This window comes from Anomaloglossus baeobatrachus, chromosome 6 (assembly GCF_048569485.1).
Source record: "Anomaloglossus baeobatrachus isolate aAnoBae1 chromosome 6, aAnoBae1.hap1, whole genome shotgun sequence".
Classification (NCBI taxonomy): domain Eukaryota; kingdom Metazoa; phylum Chordata; class Amphibia; order Anura; family Aromobatidae; genus Anomaloglossus; species Anomaloglossus baeobatrachus.
The window spans coordinates 1,495,778-1,519,777 of record NC_134358.1 but is presented as its reverse complement, the minus strand read 5'-3'; the positions used below and the strand labels follow the sequence as shown (position 1 = coordinate 1,519,777).

The 24,000-nt window shown below is 49.8% G+C and overlaps 1 protein-coding gene across 3 annotated transcripts in view; it reads right to left on the bottom strand.

Moving 5' to 3' along the window:
* LOC142316899 (ubiquitin carboxyl-terminal hydrolase CYLD-like) overlaps nucleotides 1–24,000 on the bottom strand; it is a 75,363-nt gene that overhangs the window by 5,979 nt on the left and 45,384 nt on the right. For 2 of the 3 annotated variants that reach the window (XM_075352666.1, XM_075352665.1), the window contains 2 exons: nucleotides 5,445–5,563; nucleotides 2,049–2,256 (listed from right to left, as the gene is read on the bottom strand). The exons of the other annotated variant lie outside the window; for it this stretch is intronic. In XM_075352666.1, the coding sequence (XP_075208781.1) occupies nucleotides 2,049–2,256; nucleotides 5,445–5,563 (327 nt within the window). The remainder of the gene's footprint in view (nucleotides 1–2,048; nucleotides 2,257–5,444; nucleotides 5,564–24,000) is intronic. 3 annotated transcript variants of the gene reach the window in all.

Here is a 24,000-nt window from a genome sequence, read left to right as displayed (position 1 = left end):
GGAGACGGCCATGTTCACACTGTGCTACGGGGACGGGATTGTGGCAGTGAGCGGGGGGAGACGGCCGTGTTCACACTGTGCTGTGGGGACGGGATTGCGGCAGTGAGCGGGGCGAGACGGCCGTGTTCACGCTGTGCTGTGGGGACGGGATTGTGGCAGTGAGCGGGGGGAGACTGCCGTGTTCACACTGCTGTGGGGACGGGATTGTGGCAGTGAGCGGGGAGACTGCCGTGTTCACACTGTGCTGTGGGGACGGGATTGTGGCAGTGAGCGGGGGGAGACGGCCGTGTTCACACTGTGCTGTGGGGACGGGATTGTGGTAGTGAGCGGGGAGACTGCCGTGTTCACACTGTGCTGTGGGGACGGGATTGTGGCAGTGAGCGGGGGAGACTGCCGTGTTCACACTGTGCTGTGGGGACGGGATTGTGGCAGTGAGCGGGGGGAGACTGCCGTGTTCACACTGTGCTGTGGGGACGGGATTGTGGCAGTGAGCGGGGGGAGACGGCCGTGTTCACACTGTGCTGTGGGGACGGGATTGCGGCAGTGAGCGGGGGGAGACGGCCGTGTTCACGCTGTGCTGTGGGGACGGGATTGTGGCAGTGAGCGGGGGGAGACGGCCGTGTTCACGCTGTGCTGTGGGGACGGGATTGTGGTAGTGAGCGGGGGGAGACGGCCTTGTTCACACTGTGCTACGGGGACGGGATTGCGGCAGTGAGCGGGGGGAGACGGCCGTGTTCACGCTGTGCTGTGGGGACGGGATTGTGGCAGTGAGCGGGGGGAGACGGCCGTGTTCACGCTGTGCTGTGGGGACGGGATTGTGGTAGTGAGCGGGGCGAGACGGCCGTGTTCACGCTGTGCTGTGGGGACGGGATTGTGGCAGTGAGCGGGGGGAGACGGCCATGTTCACACTGTGCTACGGGGACGGGATTGTGGCAGTGAGCGGGGGGAGACGGCCGTGTTCACACTGTGCTGTGGGGACGGGATTGCGGCAGTGAGCGGGGCGAGACGGCCGTGTTCACACTGTGCTGTGGGGACGGGATTGTGGCAGTGAGCGGGGGGAGACTGCCGTGTTCACACTGTGCTGTGGGGACGGGATTGCGGCAGTGAGCGGGGGGAGACGGCCGTGTTCACGCTGTGCTGTGGGGACGGGATTGTGGCAGTGAGCGGGGGGAGACGGCCATGTTCACACTGTGCTGTGGGGACGGGATTGTGGCAGTGAGCGGGGGGAGACGGCCGTGTTCACACTGTGCTGTGGGGACGGGATTGTGGCAGTGAGCGGGGGGAGACTGCCGTGTTCACACTGTGCCGCGGGGACGGGATTGTGGCAGTGAGCGGGGGGAGACGGCCATGTTCACACTGTGCTGTGGGGACGGGATTGTGGCAGTGAGCGGGGGGAGACGGCCGTGTTCACACTGTGCTGTGGGGACGGGATTGTGGCAGTGAGCGGGGGGAGACTGCCGTGTTCACACTGTGCTACGGGGACGGGATTGTGGCAGTGAGCGGTGGGGGGGGGGGGAAGACGGCCTTGTTCACACTGTGCCGCGGGGACGGGATTGTGGCAGTGAGCGGGGGGGGGAAGACGGCCTTGTTCACACTGTGCTACGGGGACGGGATTGTGGCATTGAGCGGTGGGGGGGGGGGGGAAGACGGCCTTGTTCACACTGTGCCGCGGGGACGGGATTGTGGCAGTGAGCGGGGGGGGGGAAGACGGCCTTGTTCACACTGTGCCGCGGGGACGGGATTGTGGCAGTGAGCGAGGGGAGACTGCCGTGTTCACACTGTGCTACGGGGCCGCCCCGTTCCGTCGCGCGGCATTGGGATGAGTTACTGCACACATTCTCCACCCCTCTCAGATCCTTGGCTTTCTTGTGATCTTTCCAGCTCTGCTTCATGTAAGTGAATAGAACCCTTCATCTTCATCTGACCTCTGAAGTAAGGGGCCTCACACCCCAGGACTCGCTGACAGCAAGCGGAGGGGAGACCTAAACCTGGGGGACAGTTTCCCTTTAAGAGTGGATCAAATCTATGGAGTGATCGCAGCCCCTCACCAAATCGGTCGGCCATGCTGTCGAAGAACATCCAGCTACCCTTCTCTGCCCCGTACTTCACGAAGGACACGTAGTGGCTGGTCTCTATGGACAGGACCGCGAACAGCTCCAGCCTCTCCCGCGGGATCTTGTGTGACGTCTTCACGAAGCTGTCTGGGATCTGCAGAGGGACGGGTCTGTGATCCTTCCTCTTGTGATGAGAATGGACCTATAGGGGTAGAAGCCATTGTGACACTTTAGTGATCCGCCACGAGTGCACAGTGTGACCGTCCTATACTCTACTCCGGCACATCATGTGTGTTATTAAATCCTATATGGTCAGACCACCCTGCAGCGCTAATGAGCATCTCACTACAACATTGCCAATATAGTGCTCCATACAACTGCTGCTTTCCAGTAAGTGTCTTACCTCACCCCAAAGCTGTATTCACAGCTACACTGCTCAGGACAGATGTATAATGTCCTCCATACTGCCCCAGTGTGATCTCACCCCATAGCTGGATTCACAGCTACACTGCTCAGGACAGATAATGTCCTCCATACTGCTCCTGTGCAATCTCATCCCATAGCTGGATTCACAGCTACACTGCTCAGGACAGATGTATAATGTCCTCCATACTGCTCCTGTACAGTCTCATCCCATAGCTGGATTCACAGCTACACTGCTCAGGACAGATGTATAATGTCCTCCATACTGCTCTTGTACAGTCTCATCCCATAGCTGGATTCACTGCTACACTGCTCAGGACAGATGTATAATGTCCTCCATACTGCTCCTGTGTGATCTCATCCCATAGCTGGATTCACAGCTACACTGCTCAGGACAGATGTATAATGTCCTCCATACTGCCCCTGTGCAATCTCATCCCATAGCTGGATTCACTGCTACACTGCTCAGGACAGATGTATAATGTCCTCCATACTGCTCCTGTGCAATCTCATCCCATAGCTGGATTCACAGCTACACTGCTCAGGACAGATGTATAATGTCCTCCATACTACTCCTGTACAATCTCATCCCATAGCTAGATTCACAGCTACACTGCTCAGGACAGATGTATAATGTCCTCCATACTGCCCCTGTACAATCTCCTCCCATAGCTGGATTCACTGCTACACTGCTCAGGACAGATGTGTAATGTCCTCCATACTGCTCCTGTGCAATCTCATCCCATAGCTGGATTAACAGCTACACTGCTCAGGACAGATGTATAATGTCCTCCATACTGCCCCTGTGCAATCTCATTCCATAGCTGGATTCACAGCTACACTGCTCAGGACAGGTGTATAATGTCCTCCATACTGCTCCTGTACAATCTCCTCCCATAGCTGGATTCACTGCTATACTGCTTAGGACAGATGTATAATGTCCTCCATACTGCTCCTGTGCAATCTCACCCCATACCTGGATTCACTGCTACACTGCTCAGGACAGATAATGTCCTCCATACTGCCCCTGTACAATCTCATCCCATAGCTGGATTCACTACTACACTGCTCAGGACAGATGTATAATGTCCTCCATACTGCTCCTGTGCAATCTCATCCCATAGCTGGATTCACAGCTACACTGCTCAGGACAGTTGTGTAATGTCCACCATACTGCTCCTGTACAATCTCCTCCCATAGCTGGATTCACAGCTACACTGCTCAGGACAGATGTATAATGTCCTCCATACTGCCCCTGTGCAATCTCATCCCATAGCTGGATTCATTGCTACACTGCTCAGGACAGATGTATAATGTCCTCCATACTGCCCCTGTGCAATCTCATCCCATAGCTGGATTCACAGCTACACTGCTCAGGACAGATGTATAATGTCCTCCATACTGCCCCTGTGCAATCTCATCCCATAGCTGGATTCATTGCTACACTGCTCAGGACAGATGTATAATGTCCTCCATACTGCCCCTGTGCAATCTCATCCCATAGCTGGATTCACTGCTACACTGCTCAGGACAGATGTATAATGTCCTCCATACTGCCCCTGTGCAATCTCATCCCATAGCTGGATTCACAGCTACACTGCTCAGGACAGATGTATAATGTCCTCCATACTGCTCCTGTACAATCTCATCCCATAGCTGGATTCACAGCTACACTGCTCAGGACAGATGTATAATGTCCTCCATACTGCTCCTGTGTGATCTCCTCATATAGCTGGATTCACAGCTACACTGCTCAGGACAGATAATGTCCTCCATACTGCCCCTGTGCAATCTCATCCCATAGCTGGATTCACAGCTACACTGACCAGTACAGATGTATAATATCCTCCATACTGCTCCTGTGCAATCTTATCCCATACCTGGATTCACAGCCACACTGCTCAGGACAGATGTATAATGTCCTCCATACTGCTCCTGTACAATCTCACCCCATAGCTGGATTCACAGCTACACTGCTCAGGACAGCTGTATAATGTCCTCCATACTGCTCCTGTGCAATCTCATCCCATAGCTGGATTCACTACTACACTGCTCAGGACAGTTGTGTAATGTCCTCCATACTGCTCCTGTACAATCTCACCCCATAGCTGGATTCACTACTACACTGCTCAGGACAGTTGTGTAATGTCCTCCATACTGCTCCTGTGCAATCTCACCCCATAGCTGGATTCACTGCTACACTGCTCAGGACAGATGTATAATGTCCTCCATACTGCTCCTGTACAATTTCACCCCATACCTGGATTCACAGCTACACTGCTCAGGACAGATGTATAATGTCCTCCATACTGCTCCTGTGCAATCTCATCCCATAGCTGGATTCACAGCTACACTGCTCAGGACAGATGTATAATATCCTCCATACTGCCCCTGTGCAATCTCATCCCATAGCTGGATTCACAGCTACACTGCTCAGTACAGATGTATAATGTCCTCCATACTGCTCCTGTGCAATCTCAACCCATAGCTGGATTCACAGCTACACTGCTCAGGACAGATGTATAATATCCTCCATACTGCTCCTGTACAATCTCCTCCCATAGCTGGATTCACAGCTACACTGCTCAGGACAGATGTATAATGTCCTCCATACTGCTCCTGTGCAATCTCATCCCATAGCTGGATTCACTGCTACACTGCTCAGGACAGATGTATAATGTCCTCCATACTGCTGCTTCTGAATTTGGTTTAAACACAGACATGAGACTGGTAATTGCACATATCTATGTATGCTGCATATGGGAGACATTTCTACAGAGAATACTGGAAATTCGAGATAATGCTTTGGGGAAAATTGGTGAAAATATAGATTACGAGTCATGTAATGGTTCCACTCCTCGTATACATCCACATACACATGACCGCCTATAGTGAGCAGCCCCCTGGAGTGTCGACCCACCCTCTACCGTCTGTTCTGCCCAGGGTCGGCCCCCATGTGTAATGTACCTGCTTACTGCACAGCACACAGTACTGCTTCAGGCCGTGGTCGGAGAGGATGATGTCCGTGAAGCAGTCGGCACATTCATGAGTGGCCAGGTTCCCGCACACCACACACTCCCGAGGACCTGACAACATGGAGACGACGAGACGTCACACAGGCCATGAATGAGAAGAAAGAAGGTACAGGTGTGTGAGGATGACGACACACAGCACAGGTATACACATACATATATTGTATATACACATATATATGTGGGTGTGTATGTGTGTGTGTGTGTGTGTGTGTGTGTGTGTGTGTGTGTGTGTGTGTGTGTGTGTGTGTGTGTGTGTGTGTGTGATTATTATTATTTATTATTATAGTGCCATTTATTCCGTGGCGCTTTACAAGTAAGAGAGGGTATACGTACAACAATCATTAACAATACAAGACAGACTGGTATAGGAGGAGAGAGGGCCCTGCCCGCGAGGGCTCACAGTCTACAGGAGGAGAGAGGACCCTGCCCGCGAGGGCTCACAGTCTACAGGAGGAGAGAGGACCCTGCCCGCGAGGGCTCACAGTCTACAGGAGGAGAGAGGACCCTGCCCGCGAGGGCTCACAGTCTACAGGAGGAGAGAGGACCCTGCCCGCGAGGGCTCACAGTCTACAGGAGGAGAGAGGACCCTGCCCGCGAGGGCTCACAGTCTACAGGGAATGGGTGATGGTACAATAGGTGAGGACAGAGCTGGTTGCGCAGTGGTGTGCTGGACTGAGGGTTATTGTAGGTTGTAGGCTTGTCGGAAGAGGTGGGTCTTGAGGTTCCTCTTGAAGCTTTCCACAGTAGTGGAGAGTCTGATGTGCTGAGGTAGAGCGTTCCAGAGCATGGGGGATGCACGGGAGAAATCTTGTACGCGATTGTGGGAAGAGGAGATAAGAGAGGAGCAGAGAAGGAGATCTTGTGAGGATCTAAGGTTGCGTGCAGGTAGGTACCGGGAGACTAGGTCACAGATGTAGGGGGGAGACAGGTTGTGCATGGCTTTGTATGTCATGGTTAATGTTTTGAACTGGAGTCGTTGGGCGATGGGAAGCCAGTGAAGGGATTGGCAGAGTGGCGAGGCTGGGGAGTGGCGAGGGGAGAGGTGGATTAAGCGGGCCGCAGAGTTTAGGATAGATTGGAGGGGTGCAAGAGTGTTGGAAAAGAGGCCACAGAACAGGAGGTTGCAGTAGTCGAGGCGGGAGATGATGAGGGCATGCACTAATGTTTTTGCAGATTCTTGGTTAAGGAAAGCACGGATCCGGGAGATATTTTTGAGTTGTAATCGGCATGAGGTGAAGAGGGCTTGGATGTGTGGCTTGAAGGATAGAGCAGAGTCGAGGGTTACTCCAAGGCAACGAGCTTGTGAGACTGGGGTGAGTGAGCAACCATCAAGTTTGATGGAAAGGCTTGTTGGAGGAGATGAGTGAGGAGGAGGAAAGAATGAATTCTGTTTTGTCCATGTTCAGTTTTAGGAATCGCGCAGAGAAGAAGGATGAAATAGCAGACAGACATTGTGGGATTCTGGTTAGTAGAGAGGTAATGTCAGGTCCAGAGAGGTAGATCTGTGTGTCATCGGCATAGAGATGATACTGAAAGCCGTGGGACTCTATGAGCTGTCCCAGGCCGAAGGTGTAGATGGAGAACAGCAGGGGTCCAAGAACTGAACCTTGGGGTGTATGTGTATATATACATAATATATGCGTGTGTGTGTGTGTGTGTGTGTGTGTGTATATACACACATATACACACACACACACACTAGATGTACTACCCGGGTTAATAACTGCTGTTAACAAAATAGAATGTAAAACACAAAACAAATAGAAATGTAATTATTAAAAGGCAAAAACAAAGCTAATAGAAGCATTTCACAACATATATTTCACCACCACAAATATTCCACACAGATTTAACATCCTATGACCTCACACATACTGAGAATGTCCTTTGTTGCCTATATTAACCAATCAGAGCTCAGATTAACTGTAGCAAAATAGAAACTAAACTGTGATTGGTTGCTATTGGCAGCCTGATGAATCTCCAGGCAACAGAAAGCCCTCCCCCTGACAGTATATATTAGCTCACACATACACATATAGACAGGTCATGTGACTGACAGCTGCCGTATTTCCTATATGGTACATTTGTTGTTCTTGTAGTTTGGCTGCTTATTAAATCAGATTTTTATTTTTGAAGGATAATCCCAGACTTGTGTGTGTTTAGGGCGATTATGTGGTGAGGTTGGTGTGTGTGTGGTGACATGTGTGCTGAGGGTGGTATATGTACCAGACTTGTGTGTGTTTAGGGCGATTATGTGGTGAGGTTGGTGTGTGTGTGGTGACATGTGTGCTGAGGGTGGTATATGTACCAGACTTGTGTGTGTTTAGGGCGATTATGTGGTGAGGTTGGTGTATGTGTGGTGAGATGTGTGCTGAGGGTGGTATATGTACCAGACTTGTGTGTGTTTAGGGTGATTATGTGGCGAGGTTGGTGTATGTGTGGTGAGATGTGTGCTGAGGGTGGTATATATACCAGACTTGTGTGTGTTTAGGGTGATTATGTGGTGAGGTTGGTGTATGTGTGGTGAGATGTGTGCTGAGGGTGGTATATGTACCAGACTTGTGTGTGTTTAGGGTGATTATGTGGCGAGATGTGTGCTGAGGGTGGTATATGTACCAGACTTGTGTGTGTTTAGGGGGATTATGTGGTGAGGTTGGTGTGTGTGTGGTGAGATGTGTGCTGAGGGTGGTATATATACCAGACTTGTGTGTGTTTAGGGTGATTATGTGGCGAGGTTGGTGTATGTGTGGCGAGATGTGTGCTGAGGGTGGTATATGTACCAGACTTGTGTGTGTTTAGGGGGATTATGTGGTGAGGTTGGTGTGTGTGTGGTGAGATGTGTGCTGAGGGTGGTATATGTACCAGACTTGTGTGTGTTTAGGGCGATTATGTGGTGAGGTTGGTGTGTGTGTGGTGAGATGTGTGCTGAGGGTGGTATATGTACCAGACTTGTGTGTGTTTAGGGCGATTATGTGGTGAGGTTGGTGTATGTGTGGTGAGATGTGTGCTGAGGGTGGTATATGTACCAGACTTGTGTGTGTTTAGGGCGATTATGTGGTGAGGTTGGTGTGTGTGTGGTGAGATGTGTGCTGAGGGTGGTATATGTACCAGACTTGTGTGTGTTTAGGGCGATTATGTGGCGAGGTTGGTGTATGTGTGGTGAGATGTGTGCTGAGGGTGGTATATGTACCAGACTTGTGTGTGTTTAGGGTGATTATGTGGTGAGGTTGGTGTAAGTGTGGTGAGATGTGTGCTGAGGGTGGTATATGTACCAGACTTGTGTGTGTTTAGGGCGATTATGTGGTGAGGCTGGTGTATGTGTGGTGAGATGTGTGCTGAGGGTGGTATATGTACCAGACTTGTGTGTGTTTAGGGCGATTATGTGGTGAGGTTGGTGTGTGTGTGGTGAGATGTGTGCTGAGGGTGGTATATGTACCAGACTTGTGTGTGTTTAGGGCGATTATGTGGTGAGGTTGGTGTATGTGTGGTGAGATGTGTGCTGAGGGTGGTATATGTACCAGACTTGTGTGTGTTTAGGGCGATTATGTGGTGAGGTTGGTGTATGTGTGGTGAGATGTGTGCTGAGGGTGGTATATGTACCAGACTTGTGTGTGTTTAGGGCGATTATGTGGTGAGGTTGGTGTATGTGTGGTGAGATGTGTGCTGAGGGTGGTATATGTACCAGACTTGTGTGTGTTTAGGGTGATTATGTGGTGAGGTTGGTGTATGTGTGGTGAGATGTGTGCTGAGGGCGGTATATATACCAGACTTGAGTGTGTTTAGGGCGATTATGTGGTAAGGTTGGTGTGTGTGTGGTGAGATGTGTGCTGAGGGTGGTATATGTACCAGACTTGTGTGTGTTTAGGGTGATTATGTGGCGAGGTTGGTGTATGTGTGGTGAGATGTGTGCTGAGGGTGGTATATGTACCAGACTTGTGTGTGTTTAGGGCGATTATGTGGTGAGGTTGGTGTATGTGTGGTGAGATGTGTGCTGAGGGTGGTATATGTACCAGACTTGTGTGTGTTTAGGGTGATTATGTGGTGAGGTTGGTGTATGTGTGGTGAGATGTGTGCTGAGGATGGTATATGTACCAGACTTGTGTGTGTTTAGGGCGATTATGTGGTGAGGTTGGTGTATGTGTGGTGAGATGTGTTCTGAGGGTGGTATATGTACCAGACTTGTGTGTGTTTAGGGCGATTATGTGGCGAGGTTGGTGTATGTGTGGTGAGATGTGTGCTGAGGGTGGTATATGTACCAGACTTGTGTGTGTTTAGGGCGATTATGTGGAGAGGTTGGTGTGTGGTGAGATGTGTGCTGAGGGTGGTATATGTACCAGACTTGTGTGTGTTTAGGGCGATTATGTGGTGAGGTTGGTGTATGTGTGGTGAGATGTGTGCTAAGGGTGGTATATGTACCAGACTTGTGTGTGTTTAGGGTGATTATGTGGTGAGGTTGGTGTATGTGTGGTGAGATGTGTGCTGAGGGTGGTATATGTACCAGACTTGTGTGTGTTTAGGGCAATTATGTGGTGAGGTTGGTGTATGTGTGGTGAGATGTGTGCTGAGGGTGGTATATGTACCAGACTTGTGTGTGTTTAGGGCGATTATGTGGTGAGGTTGGTGTATGTGTGGTGAGATGTGTGCTGAGGGTGGTATATGTACCAGACTTGTGTGTGTTTAGGGTGATTATGTGGTGAGGTTGGTGTATGTGTGGTGAGATGTGTGCTGAGGGCGGTATATGTACCAGACTTGTGTGTGTTTAGGGCGATTATGTGGCGAGGTTGGTGTATGTGTGGTGAGATGTGTGCTGAGGGGGATATATGTACCAGACTTGTGTGTGTTTAGGGCGATTATGTGGGGAGGTTGGTGTATGTGTGGTGAGATGTGTGCTGAGGGTGGTATATGTACCAGACTTGTGTGTGTTTAGGGCGATTATGTGGTGAGGTTGGTGTATGTGTGGTGAGATGTGTGCTGAGGGGGATATATGTACCAGACTTGTGTGTGTTTAGGGCGATTATGTGGTGAGGTTGGTGTATGTGTGGTGAGATGTGTGCTGAGGGTGGTATATGTACCAGACTTGTGTGTGTTTAGGGCGATTATGTGGCGAGGTTGGTGTATGTGTGGTGAGATGTGTGCTGAGGGTGGTATATGTACCAGACTTGTGTGTGTTTAGGGCGATTATGTGGTGAGGTTGGTGTGTGTGTGGTGAGATGTGTGCTGAGGGTGGTATATGTACCAGACTTGTGTGTGTTTAGGGCGATTATGTGGTGAGGTTGGTGTGTGTGTGGTGAGATGTGTGCTGAGGGTGGTATATGTACCAGACTTGTGTGTGTTTAGGGCGATTATGTGGTGAGGTTGGTGTATGTGTGGTGAGATGTGTGCTGAGGATGGTATATGTACCAGACTTGTGTGTGTTTAGGGCGATTATGTGGTGAGGTTGGTGTATGTGTGGTGAGATGTGTTCTGAGGGTGGTATATGTACCAGACTTGTGTGTGTTTAGGGCGATTATGTGGAGAGGTTGGTGTGTGTGTGGTGAGATGTGTGCTGAGGGTGGTATATGTACCAGACTTGTGTGTGTTTAGGGTGATTATGTGGCGAGGTTGGTGTATGTGTGGTGAGATGTGTGCTGAGGGGGATATATGTACCAGACTTGTGTGTGTTTAGGGTGATTATGTGGAGAGGTTGGTGTGTGTGTGGTGAGATGTGTGCTGAGGGTGGTATATGTACCAGACTTGTGTGTGTTTAGGGTGATTATGTGGTGAGGTTGGTGTATGTGTGGTGAGATGTGTGCTGAGGGTGGTATATGTACCAGACTTGTGTGTGTTTAGGGTGATTATGTGGCGAGGTTGGTGTATGTGTGGTGAGATGTGTGCTGAGGGGGATATATGTACCAGACTTGTGTGTGTTTAGGGTGATTATGTGGAGAGGTTGGTGTGTGTGTGGTGAGATGTGTGCTGAGGGTGGTATATGTACCAGACTTGTGTGTGTTTAGGGCGATTATGTGGTGAGGTTGGTGTATGTGTGGTGAGATGTGTGCTGAGGGTGGTATATGTACCAGACTTGTGTGTGTTTAGGGTGATTATGTGGTGAGGTTGGTGTGTGTGTGGTGAGATGTGTGCTGAGGGTGGTATATGTACCAGACTTGTGTGTGTTTAGGGCGATTATGTGGTGAGGTTGGTGTATGTGTGGTGAGATGTGTGCTGAGGGTGGTATATGTACCAGACTTGTGTGTGTTTAGGGCGATTATGTGGCGAGGTTGGTGTGTGTGTGGTGTGATGTGTGCTGAAGGTGGTATATGTACCAGACTTGTGTGTGTTTAGGGCGATTATGTGGCGAGGTTGGTGTATGTGTGGTGAGATGTGTGCTGAGGGTGGTGTATGTACCAGACTTGTGTGTGTTTAGGGCGATTATGTGGCGAGGTTGGTGTGTGTGTGGTGAGATGTGTGCTGAGGGTGGTATATGTACCAGACTTGTGTGTGTTTAGGGCGATTATGTGGCGAGGTTGGTGTATGTGTGGTGAGATGTGTGCTGAGGGTGGTGTATGTACCAGACTTGTGTGTGTTTAGGGCGATTATGTGGTGAGGTTGGTGTATGTGTGGTGAGATGTGTGCTGAGGGTGGTATATGTACCAGACTTGTGTGTGTTTAGGGTGATTATGTGGTGAGGTTGGTGTATGTGTGGTGAGATGTGTGCTGAGGGGGGTATATGTACCAGACTTGTGTGTGTTTAGGGCGATTATGTGGTGAGGTTGGTGTATGTGTGGTGAGATGTGTGCTGAGGGTGGTATATGTACCAGACTTGTGTGTGTTTAGGGTGATTATGTGGTGAGGTTGGTGTATGTGTGGTGAGATGTGTGCTGAGGGGGGTATATGTACCAGACTTGTGTGTGTTTAGGGCGATTATGTGGGGAGGTTGGTGTATGTGTGGTGAGATGTGTGCTGAGGGTGGTATATGTACCAGACTTGTGTGTGTTTAGGGTGATTATGTGGCGAGGTTGGTGTATGTGTGGTGAGATGTGTGCTGAGGGGGGTATATGTACCAGACTTGTGTGTGTTTAGGGCGATTATGTGGTGAGGTTGGTGTATGTGTGGTGAGATGTGTGCTGAGGGTGGTATATGTACCAGATTTGTGTGTGTTTAGGGCGATTATGTGGTGAGGTTGGTGTATGTGTGGTGAGATGTGTGCTGAGGGGGGTATATGTACCAGACTTGTGTGTGTTTAGGGTGATTATGTGGTGAAGTTGGTGTATGTGTGGTGAGATGTGTGCTGAGGGTGGTATATATACCAGACTTGTGTGTGTTTAGGTGGATTATGTGGTGAGGTTGGTGTATGTGTGGTGAGATGTGTGCTGAGGGTGGTATATGTACCAGACTTGTGTGTGTTTAGGGTGATTATGTGGTGAAGTTGGTGTATGTGTGGTGAGATGTGTGCTGAGGGGGGTATATGTACCAGACTTGTGTGTGTTTAGGGCGATTATGTGGTGAGGTTGGTGTATGTGTGGTGAGATGTGTGCTGAGAGGGGTATATGTACCAGACTTGTGTGTGTTTAGGGTGATTATGTGGTGAGGTTGGTGTATGTGTGGTGAGATGTGTGCTGAGGGGGGTATATGTACCAGACTTGTGTGTGTTTAGGGTGATTATGTGGCGAGGTTGGTGTATGTGTGGTGAGATGTGTGCTGAAGGTGGTATATGTACCAGACTTGTGTGTGTTTAGGGCGATTATGTGGGGAGGTTGGTGTATGTGTGGTGAGATGTGTGCTGAGGGTGGTATATGTACCAGACTTGTGTGTGTTTAGGGTGATTATGTGGCGAGGTTGGTGTATGTGTGGTGAGATGTGTGCTGAGGGTGGTATATGTACCAGACTTGTGTGTGTTTAGGGTGATTATGTGGCGAGATGTGTGCTGAGGGTGGTATATGTACCAGACTTGTGTGTGTTTAGGGTGATTATGTGGTGAGGTTGGTGTGTGTGTGGTGAGATGTGTGCTGAGGGTGGTATATGTACCAGACTTGTGTGTGTTTAGGGCGATTATGTGGAGAGGTTGGTGTGTGTGTGGTGAGATGTGTGCTGAGGGTGGTATATGTACCAGACTTGTGTGTGTTTAGGGCGATTATGTGGTGAGGTTGGTGTATGTGTGGTGAGATGTGTGCTGAGGGTGGTATATGTACCAGACTTGTGTGTGTTTAGGGTGATTATGTGGTGAGGTTGGTGTGTGTGTGGTGAGATGTGTGCTGAGGGTGGTATATGTACCAGACTTGTGTGTGTTTAGGGTGATTATGTGGTGAGGTTGGTGTATGTGTGGTGAGATGTGTGCTGAGGGTGGTATATGTACCAGACTTGTGTGTGTTTAGGGTGATTATGTGGTGAGGTTGGTGTATGTGTGGTGAGATGTGTGCTGAGGGTGGTATATGTACCAGACTTGTGTGTGTTTAGGGCGATTATGTGGTGAGGTTGGTGTATGTGTGGTGAAATGTGTGCTGAGGGTGGTATATGTACCAGACTTGTGTGTGTTTAGGGTGATTATGTGGTGAGGTTGGTGTATGTGTGGTGAGATGTGTGCTGAGGGTGGTATATGTACCAGACTTGTGTGTGTTTAGGGTGATTATGTGGCGAGGTTGGTGTATGTGTGGTGAGATGTGTGCTGAGGGTGGTATATGTACCAGACTTGTGTGTGTTTAGGGCGATTATGTGGTGAGGTTGGTGTATGTGTGGTGAGATGTGTGCTGAGGGTGGTATATGTACCAGACTTGTGTGTGTTTAGGGCGATTATGTGGCGAGGTTGGTGTGTGTGTGGTGAGATGTGTGCTGAGGGTGGTATATGTACCAGGCTTGTGTGTGTTTAGGGCGATTATGTGGAGAGGTTGGTGTGTGTGTGGTGAGATGTGTGCTGAGGGTGGTATATGTACCAGACTTGTGTGTGTTTAGGGTGATTATGTGGTGAGGTTGGTGTATGTGTGGTGAGATGTGTGCTGAGGGTGGTATATGTACCAGACTTGTGTGTGTTTAGGGTGATTATGTGGTGAGGTTGGTGTATGTGTGGTGACATGTGTGCTGAGGGTGGTATATGTACCAGACTTGTGTGTGTTTAGGGCGATTATGTGGTGAGGTTGGTGTGTGTGTGGTGAGATGTGTGCTGAGGGTAGTATATGTACCAGACTTGTGTGTGTTTAGGGTGATTATGTGGTGAGGTTGGTGTATGTGTGGTGACATGTGTGCTGAGGGTGGTATATGTACCAGACTTGTGTGTGTTTAGGGCGATTATGTGGTGAGGTTGGTGTATGTGTGGTGAGATGTGTGCTGAGGGTGGTATATGTACCAGACTTGTGTGTGTTTAGGGTGATTATTTGGAGAGGTTGGTGTGTGTGTGGTGAGATGTGTGCTGAGGGTGGTATATGTACCAGACTTGTGTGTGTTTAGGGCGATTATGTGGTGAGGTTGGTGTATGTGTGGTGAGATGTGTGCTGAGGGCGGTATATGTACCAGACTTGTGTGTGTTTAGGGCGATTATGTGGTGAGGTTGGTGTATGTGTGGTGAGATGTGTGCTGAGGGTGGTATATGTACCAGACTTGTGTGTGTTTAGGGTGATTATGTGGTGAGGTTGGTGTATGTGTGGTGAGATGTGTGCTGAGGGAGGTATATGTACCAGACTTGTGTGTGTTTAGGGTGATTATGTGGTGAGGTTGGTGTGTGTGTGGTGAGATGTGTGCTGAGGGTGGTATATGTACCAGACTTGTGTGTGTTTAGGGTGATTATGTGGTGAGGTTGGTGTATGTGTGGTGAGATGTGTGCTGAGGGTGGTATATGTACCAGACTTGTGTGTGTTTAGGGTGATTATGTGGCGAGGTTGGTGTATGTGTGGTGAGATGTGTGCTGAGGGTGGTATATGTACCAGACTTGTGTGTGTTTAGGGCGATTATGTGGTGAGGTTGGTGTGTGTGTGGTGAGATGTGTGCTGAGGGTAGTATATGTACCAGACTTGTGTGTGTTTAGGGTGATTATGTGGCGAGGTTGGTGTATGTGTGGTGAGATGTGTGCTGAGGGTGGTATATGTACCAGACTTGTGTGTGTTTAGGGTGATTATGTGGTGAGGTTGGTGTATGTGTGGTGAGATGTGTGCTGAGGGTGGTATATGTACCAGACTTGTGTGTGTTTAGGGCGATTATGTGGTGAGGTTGGTGTGTGTGTGGTGAGATGTGTGCTGAGGGTAGTATATGTACCAGACTTGTGTGTGTTTAGGGTGATTATGTGGCGAGGTTGGTGTATGTGTGGTGAGATGTGTGCTGAGGGTGGTATATGTACCAGACTTGTGTGTGTTTAGGGCGATTATGTGGTGAGGTTGGTGTATGTGTGGTGAGATGTGTGCTGAGGGTGGTATATGTACCAGACTTGTGTGTGTTTAGGGTGATTATGTGGTGAGGTTGGTGTATGTGTGGTGACATGTGTGCTGAGGGTGGTATATGTACCAGACTTGTGTGTGTTTAGGGCGATTATGTGGTGAGGTTGGTGTATGTGTGGTGAGATGTGTGCTGAGGGTGGTATATATACCAGACTTGTGTGTGTTTAGGGCGATTATGTGGCGAGGTTGGTGTATGTGTGGTGAGATGTGTGCTGAGGGGGATATATGTACCAGACTTGTGTGTGTTTAGGGTGATTATTTGGTGAGGTTGGTGTATGTGTGTGGTGAGATGTGTGCTGAGGGGGATATATGTACCAGACTTGTGTGTGTTTAGGGTGATTATGTGGCGAGGTTGGTGTATGTGTGGTGAGATGTGTGCTGAGGGTGGTATATGTACCAGACTTGTGTGTGTTTAGGGTGATTATGTGGTGAGGTTGGTGTATGTGTGGTGAGATGTGTGCTGAGGGTGGTATATGTACCAGACTTGTGTGTGTTTAGAGTGATTATGTGGAGAGGTTGGTGTATGTGTGGTGAGATGTGTGCTGAGGGTGGTATATATACCAGACTTGTGTGTGTTTAGGGCGATTATGTGGCGAGGTTGGTGTATGTGTGGTGAGATGTGTGCGGAGGGTGGTATATGTGTTCAAGCACGTGGTAGTGTGTGGCGCATTTTATGTGTGTGTTCATATCCCCGAGTGTGGTGAGTATCCCATGTCGGGGCCCCACCTTAGCAACTGTTCGGTATATACTCTTTGGCGCCATCGCTCATTCTTTAAGTCCCCCTTGTTCACATCTGGCAGCTGTCAATTTTCCCCCAACACTTTTCGTTTCACTTTTTCCCCATTATGTAGATAGGGGCAAAATTGATTGGTAAATTGGAACGCGCGGGGTTAAAATTTTGCCTCACAACATAGCACCCGGCGCTGTCCGGGATAGTAACTGTCTCTCTGTTTCTCTCCCATTCTCTATCTCCCCCTTTGTATACATCTCTCTTTCCCTGTGTGTCTGTGTGTCTGTGTGTCTGTGTGTCTGTGTGTCTGTGTGTCTGTGTGTCTGTGTGTCTGTGTGTCTGTGTGTCTGTCTCTCTGTGTGTCTGTGTGTCTGTCTCTCTGTGTGTCTGTGTGTCTGTGTGTCTGTGTGTCTGTCTCTCTGTGTGTCTGTCTCTCTGTGTGTCTGTCTCTCTGTGTGTCTGTCTCTCTGTGTGTCTGTCTCTCTGTGTGTCTGTCTCTCTGTGTGTCTGTCTCTCTGTGTGTCTGTGTGTCTGTCTCTCTGTGTGTCTGTCTCTCTGTGTGTCTGTCTCTCTGTGTGTCTGTGTGTCTGTGTGTCTGTCTCTCTGTGTGTCTGTGTGTCTGTGTGTCTGTGTGTCTGTCTCTCTGTGTGTCTGTCTCTCTGTGTGTCTGTCTCTCTGTGTGTCTGTCTCTCTGTGTGTCTGTCTCTCTGTGTGTCTGTCTCTCTGTGTGTCTGTCTCTCTGTGTGTCTGTCTCTCTGTGTGTCTGTGTGTCTGTCTCTCTGTGTGTCTGTGTGTCTGTCTCTCTGTGTGTCTGTGTGTCTGTCTCTCTGTGTGTCTGTCTCTCTGTGTGTCTGTCTCTCTGTGTGTCTGTCTCTCTGTGTGTCTGTCTCTCTGTGTGTCTGTCTCTCTGTGTGTCTGTCTCTCTGTGTGTCTGTCTCTCTGTGTGTCTGTCTCTCTGTGTGTCTGTCTCTCTGTGTGTCTGTCTCTCTGTGTGTCTGTCTCTCTGTGTGTCTGTCTCTCTGTGTGTCTGTCTCTCTGTGTGTCTGTGTGTCTGTCTCTCTGTCTCTCTGTGTGTCTGTGTGTCTGTGTGTCTGTGTGTCTGTCTCTCTGTCTCTCTGTGTGTCTGTCTCTCTGTGTGTCTGTCTCTCTGTGTGTCTGTCTCTCTGTGTGTCTGTCTCTCTGTGTGTCTGTCTCTCTGTGTGTCTGTCTCTCTGTGTGTCTGTCTCTCTGTGTGTCTGTCTCTCTGTGTGTCTGTCTCTCTGTGTGTCTGTCTCTCTGTGTGTCTGTCTCTCTGTGTGTCTGTCTCTCTGTGTGTCTGTGTGTCTGTCTCTCTGTGTGTCTGTCTCTCTGTGTGTCTGTGTGTCTGTCTCTCTGTGTGTCTGTCTCTCTGTGTGTCTGTGTGTCTGTCTCTCTGTCTCTCTGTGTGTCTGTGTGTCTGTGTGTCTGTGTGTCTGTCTCTCTGTCTCTCTGTGTGTCTGTCTCTCTGTGTGTCTGTGTGTCTGTCTCTCTGTCTCTCTGTGTGTCTGTCTCTCTGTGTGTCTGTCTCTCTGTGTGTCTGTCTCTCTGTGTGTCTGTCTCTCTGTGTGTCTGTCTCTCTGTGTGTCTGTCTCTCTGTGTGTCTGTCTCTCTGTGTGTCTGTCTCTCTGTGTGTCTGTGTGTCTGTCTCTCTGTGTGTCTGTCTCTCTGTGTGTCTGTGTGTCTGTCTCTCTGTGTGTCTGTCTCTCTGTGTGTCTGTGTGTCTGTCTCTCTGTGTGTCTGTCTCTCTGTGTGTCTGTGTGTCTGTGTGTCTGTCTCTCTGTGTGTCTGTCTCTCTGTGTGTCTGTCTCTCTGTGTGTCTGTCTCTCTGTGTGTCTGTCTCTCTGTGTGTCTGTCTCTCTGTGTGTCTGTCTCTCTGTGTGTCTGTCTCTCTGTGTGTCTGTCTCTCTGTGTGTCTGTGTGTCTGTCTCTCTGTGTGTCTGTGTGTCTGTCTCTCTGTGTGTCTGTGTGTCTGTCTCTCTGTGTGTCTGTCTCTCTGTGTGTCTGTCTCTCTGTGTGTCTGTCTCTCTGTGTGTCTGTCTCTCTGTGTGTCTGTCTCTCTGTGTGTCTGTCTCTCTGTGTGTCTGTCTCTCTGTGTGTCTGTCTCTCTGTGTGTCTGTCTCTCTGTGTGTCTGTCTCTCTGTGTGTCTGTCTCTCTGTGTGTCTGTCTCTCTGTGTGTCTGTCTCTCTGTGTGTCTGTCTCTCTGTGTGTCTGTCTCTCTGTGTGTCTGTGTGTCTGTCTCTCTGTCTCTCTGTCTGTCTGTCTCTCTGTGTGTCTGTCTCTCTGTGTGTCTGTCTCTCTGTGTGTCTGTCTCTCTGTGTGTCTGTCTCTCTGTGTGTCTGTGTGTCTGTCTCTCTGTGTGTCTGTGTGTCTGTCTCTCTGTGTGTCTGTCTCTCTGTGTGTCTGTCTCTCTGTGTGTCTGTCTCTCTGTGTGTCTGTCTCTCTGTGTGTCTGTCTCTCTGTGTGTCTGTCTCTCTGTGTGTCTGTCTCTCTGTGTGTCTGTCTCTCTGTGTGTCTGTCTCTCTGTGTGTCTGTCTCTCTGTGTGTCTGTCTCTCTGTGTGTCTGTCTCTCTGTGTGTCTGTCTCTCTGTGTGTCTGTCTCTCTGTGTGTCTGTCTCTCTGTGTGTCTGTCTCTCTGTGTGTCTGTCTCTCTGTGTGTCTGTCTCTCTGTGTGTCTGTCTCTCTGTGTGTCTGTCTCTCTGTGTGTCTGTCTGTCTGTGTGTCTGTGTGTCTGTCTCTCTGTGTGTCTGTCTCTCTGTGTGTCTGTCTCTCTGTGTGTCTGTCTCTCTGTGTGTCTGTCTCTCTGTGTGTCTGTCTGTCTGTGTGTCTGTGTGTCTGTCTCTCTGTGTGTCTGTCTCTCTGTGTGTCTGTCTCTCTGTGTGTCTGTCTCTCTGTGTGTCTGTCTCTCTGTGTGTCTGTCTCTCTGTGTGTCTGTCTCTCTGTGTGTCTGTCTCTCTGTGTGTCTGTCTCTCTGTGTGTCTGTCTCTCTGTGTGTCTGTCTCTCTGTGTGTCTGTCTCTCTGTGTGTCTGTCTCTCTGTGTGTCTGTCTGTCTGTGTGTCTGTCTGTCTGTGTGTCTGTGTGTCTGTGTGTCTGTGTGTCTGTCTCTCTGTGTGTCTGTGTGTCTGTCTCTCTGTGTGTCTGTGTGTCTGTCTCTCTGTGTGTCTGTCTCTCTGTGTGTCTGTCTCTCTGTGTGTCTGTCTCTCTGTGTGTCTGTCTGTCTGTGTGTCTGTGTGTCTGTCTCTCTGTGTGTCTGTCTCTCTGTGTGTCTGTCTCTCTGTGTGTCTGTCTCTCTGTGTGTCTGTGTGTCTGTCTCTCTGTGTGTCTGTGTGTCTGTCTCTCTGTGTGTCTGTGTGTCTGTCTCTCTGTGTGTCTGTCTCTCTGTGTGTCTGTCTCTCTGTGTGTCTGTCTCTCTGTGTGTCTGTCTCTCTGTGTGTCTGTCTCTCTGTGTGTCTGTCTCTCTGTGTGTCTGTCTCTCTGTGTGTCTGTCTCTCTGTGTGTCTGTCTCTCTGTGTGTCTGTCTCTCTGTGTGTCTGTCTCTCTGTGTGTCTGTCTGTCTGTGTGTCTGTCTGTCTGTGTGTCTGTGTGTCTGTCTCTCTGTGTGTCTGTCTCTCTGTGTGTCTGTCTCTCTGTGTGTCTGTCTCTCTGTGTGTCTGTCTCTCTGTGTGTCTGTGTGTCTGTCTCTCTGTGTGTCTGTCTCTCTGTGTGTCTGTCTCTCTGTGTGTCTGTGTGTCTGTCTCTCTGTGTGTCTGTCTCTCTGTGTGTCTGTCTCTCTGTGTGTCTGTGTGTCTGTCTCTCTGTGTGTCTGTCTCTCTGTGTGTCTGTCTCTCTGTCTCTCTGTGTGTCTGTGTGTCTGTCTCTCTGTGTGTCTGTCTCTCTGTCTCTCTGTGTGTCTGTGTGTCTGTCTCTCTGTGTGTCTGTCTCTCTGTCTCTCTGTGTGTCTGTGTGTCTGTCTCTCTGTGTGTCTGTCTCTCTGTGTGTCTGTCTCTCTGTGTGTCTGTGTGTCTGTGTGTCTGTCTCTCTGTCTCTCTGTGTGTCTGTCTCTCTGTGTGTCTGTGTGTCTGTGTGTCTGTCTCTCTGTCTCTCTGTGTGTCTGTCTCTCTGTGTGTCTGTCTCTCTGTCTCTCTGTGTGTCTGTGTGTCTGTCTCTCTGTGTGTCTGTGTGTCTGTCTCTCTGTGTGTCTGTGTGTCTGTCTCTCTGTGTGTCTGTGTGTCTGTCTCTCTGTGTGTCTGTCTCTCTGTGTGTCTGTCTCTCTGTGTGTCTGTCTCTCTGTGTGTCTGTCTCTCTGTGTGTCTGTCTCTCTGTGTGTCTGTCTCTCTGTGTGTCTGTCTCTCTGTGTGTCTGTCTCTCTGTGTGTCTGTCTCTCTGTGTGTCTGTCTCTCTGTGTGTCTGTCTCTCTGTGTGTCTGTCTCTCTGTGTGTCTGTCTCTCTGTGTGTCTGTCTCTCTGTGTGTCTGTCTCTCTGTGTGTCTGTCTCTCTGTGTGTCTGTCTCTCTGTGTGTCTGTCTCTCTGTGTGTCTGTCTCTCTGTGTGTCTGTCTCTCTGTGTGTCTGTCTCTCTGTGTGTCTGTCTCTCTGTGTGTCTGTCTCTCTGTGTGTCTGTCTCTCTGTGTGTCTGTCTCTCTGTGTGTCTGTCTCTCTGTGTGTCTGTCTCTCTGTGTGTCTGTCTCTCTGTGTGTCTGTCTCTCTGTGTGTCTGTGTGTCTGTCTCTCTGTGTGTCTGTCTCTCTGTGTGTCTGTCTCTCTGTGTGTCTGTCTCTCTGTGTGTCTGTCTCTCTGTGTGTCTGTCTCTCTGTGTGTCTGTGTGTCTGTCTCTCTGTGTGTCTGTCTCTCTGTGTGTCTGTCTCTCTGTGTGTCTGTCTCTCTGTGTGTCTGTCTCTCTGTGTGTCTGTCTCTCTGTGTGTCTGTCTCTCTGTGTGTCTGTCTCTCTGTGTGTCTGTGTGTCTGTCTCTCTGTGTGTCTGTCTCTCTGTGTGTCTGTCTCTCTGTGTGTCTGTCTCTCTGTGTGTCTGTCTCTCTGTGTGTCTGTGTGTCTGTCTCTCTGTGTGTCTGTGTGTCTGTCTCTCTGTGTGTCTGTGTGTCTGTCTCTCTGTGTGTCTGTCTCTCTGTGTGTCTGTCTCTCTGTGTGTCTGTCTCTCTGTGTGTCTGTGTGTCTGTCTCTCTGTGTGTCTGTGTGTCTGTCTCTCTGTGTGTCTGTGTGTCTGTCTCTCTGTGTGTCTGTCTCTCTGTCTCTCTGTGTGTCTGTGTGTCTGTCTCTCTGTGTGTCTGTCTCTCTGTGTGTCTGTCTCTCTGTGTGTCTGTGTGTCTGTGTGTCTGTCTCTCTGTCTCTCTGTGTGTCTGTCTCTCTGTGTGTCTGTGTGTCTGTGTGTCTGTCTCTCTGTCTCTCTGTGTGTCTGTCTCTCTGTGTGTCTGTCTCTCTGTGTGTCTGTGTGTCTGTCTCTCTGTCTCTCTGTGTGTCTGTCTCTCTGTGTGTCTGTCTCTCTGTGTGTCTGTCTCTCTGTGTGTCTGTCTCTCTGTGTGTCTGTCTCTCTGTGTGTCTGTCTCTCTGTGTGTCTGTCTCTCTGTGTGTCTGTCTCTCTGTGTGTCTGTGTGTCTGTCTCTCTGTGTGTCTGTCTCTCTGTGTGTCTGTCTCTCTGTGTGTCTGTCTCTCTGTGTGTCTGTCTCTCTGTGTGTCTGTCTCTCTGTGTGTCTGTCTCTCTGTGTGTCTGTGTGTCTGTCTCTCTGTGTGTCTGTGTGTCTGTCTCTCTGTGTGTCTGTCTCTCTGTGTGTCTGTGTGTCTGTCTCTCTGTGTGTCTGTGTGTCTGTCTCTCTGTGTGTCTGTCTCTCTGTGTGTCTGTCTCTCTGTGTGTCTGTCTCTCTGTGTGTCTGTGTGTCTGTCTCTCTGTCTCTCTGTGTGTCTGTCTCTCTGTGTGTCTGTCTCTCTGTGTGTCTGTGTGTCTGTCTCTCTGTGTGTCTGTTTCTCTGTGTGTCTGTGTGTCTGTCTCTCTGTGTGTCTGTCTCTCTGTGTGTCTGTGTGTCTGTCTCTCTGTGTGTCTGTCTCTCTGTGTGTCTGTGTGTCTGTCTCTCTGTGTGTCTGTCTCTCTGTGTGTCTGTGTGTCTGTCTCTCTGTGTGTCTGTCTCTCTGTGTGTCTGTCTCTCTGTGTGTCTGTCTCTCTGTGTGTCTGTCTCTCTGTGTGTCTGTCTCTCTGTCTCTCTGTCTCTCTGTGTGTCTGTCTCTCTGTGTGTCTGTGTGTCTGTCTCTCTGTGTGTCTGTGTGTCTGTCTCTCTGTGTGTCTGTGTGTCTGTCTCTCTGTGTGTCTGTCTCTCTGTGTGTCTGTCTCTCTGTGTGTCTGTGTGTCTGTCTCTCTGTCTCTCTGTGTGTCTGTCTCTCTGTGTGTCTGTCTCTCTGTGTGTCTGTGTGTCTGTCTCTCTGTGTGTCTGTTTCTCTGTGTGTCTGTGTGTCTGTCTCTCTGTGTGTCTGTCTCTCTGTGTGTCTGTGTGTCTGTCTCTCTGTGTGTCTGTCTCTCTGTGTGTCTGTGTGTCTGTCTCTCTGTGTGTCTGTCTCTCTGTGTGTCTGTCTCTCTGTGTGTCTGTCTCTCTGTGTGTCTGTGTGTCTGTCTCTCTGTGTGTCTGTCTCTCTGTGTGTCTGTCTCTCTGTGTGTCTGTCTCTCTGTGTGTCTGTCTCTCTGTGTGTCTGTCTCTCTGTGTGTCTGTCTCTCTGTGTGTCTGTCTCTCTGTGTGTCTGTGTGTCTGTGTGTCTGTGTGTCTGTCTCTCTGTGTGTCTGTGTGTCTGTCTCTCTGTGTGTCTGTGTGTCTGTGTGTCTGTCTCTCTGTGTGTCTGTCTCTCTGTGTGTCTGTCTCTCTGTGTGTCTGTCTCTCTGTGTGTCTGTCTCTCTGTGTGTCTGTCTCTCTGTGTGTCTGTGTGTCTGTCTCTCTGTGTGTCTGTCTCTCTGTGTGTCTGTCTCTCTGTGTGTCTGTGTGTCTGTCTCTCTGTGTGTCTGTCTCTCTGTGTGTCTGTGTGTCTGTCTCTCTGTGTGTCTGTCTCTCTGTGTGTCTGTCTCTCTGTGTGTCTGTGTGTCTGTCTCTCTGTGTGTCTGTCTCTCTGTGTGTCTGTGTGTCTGTCTCTCTGTGTGTCTGTCTCTCTGTGTGTCTGTCTCTCTGTGTGTCTGTGTGTCTGTCTCTCTGTGTGTCTGTCTCTCTGTGTGTCTGTCTCTCTGTGTGTCTGTCTCTCTGTGTGTCTGTCTCTCTGTGTGTCTGTCTCTCTGTGTGTCTGTCTCTCTGTGTGTCTGTCTCTCTGTGTGTCTGTGTGTCTGTCTCTCTGTGTGTCTGTGTGTCTGTCTCTCTGTGTGTCTGTGTGTCTGTCTCTCTGTGT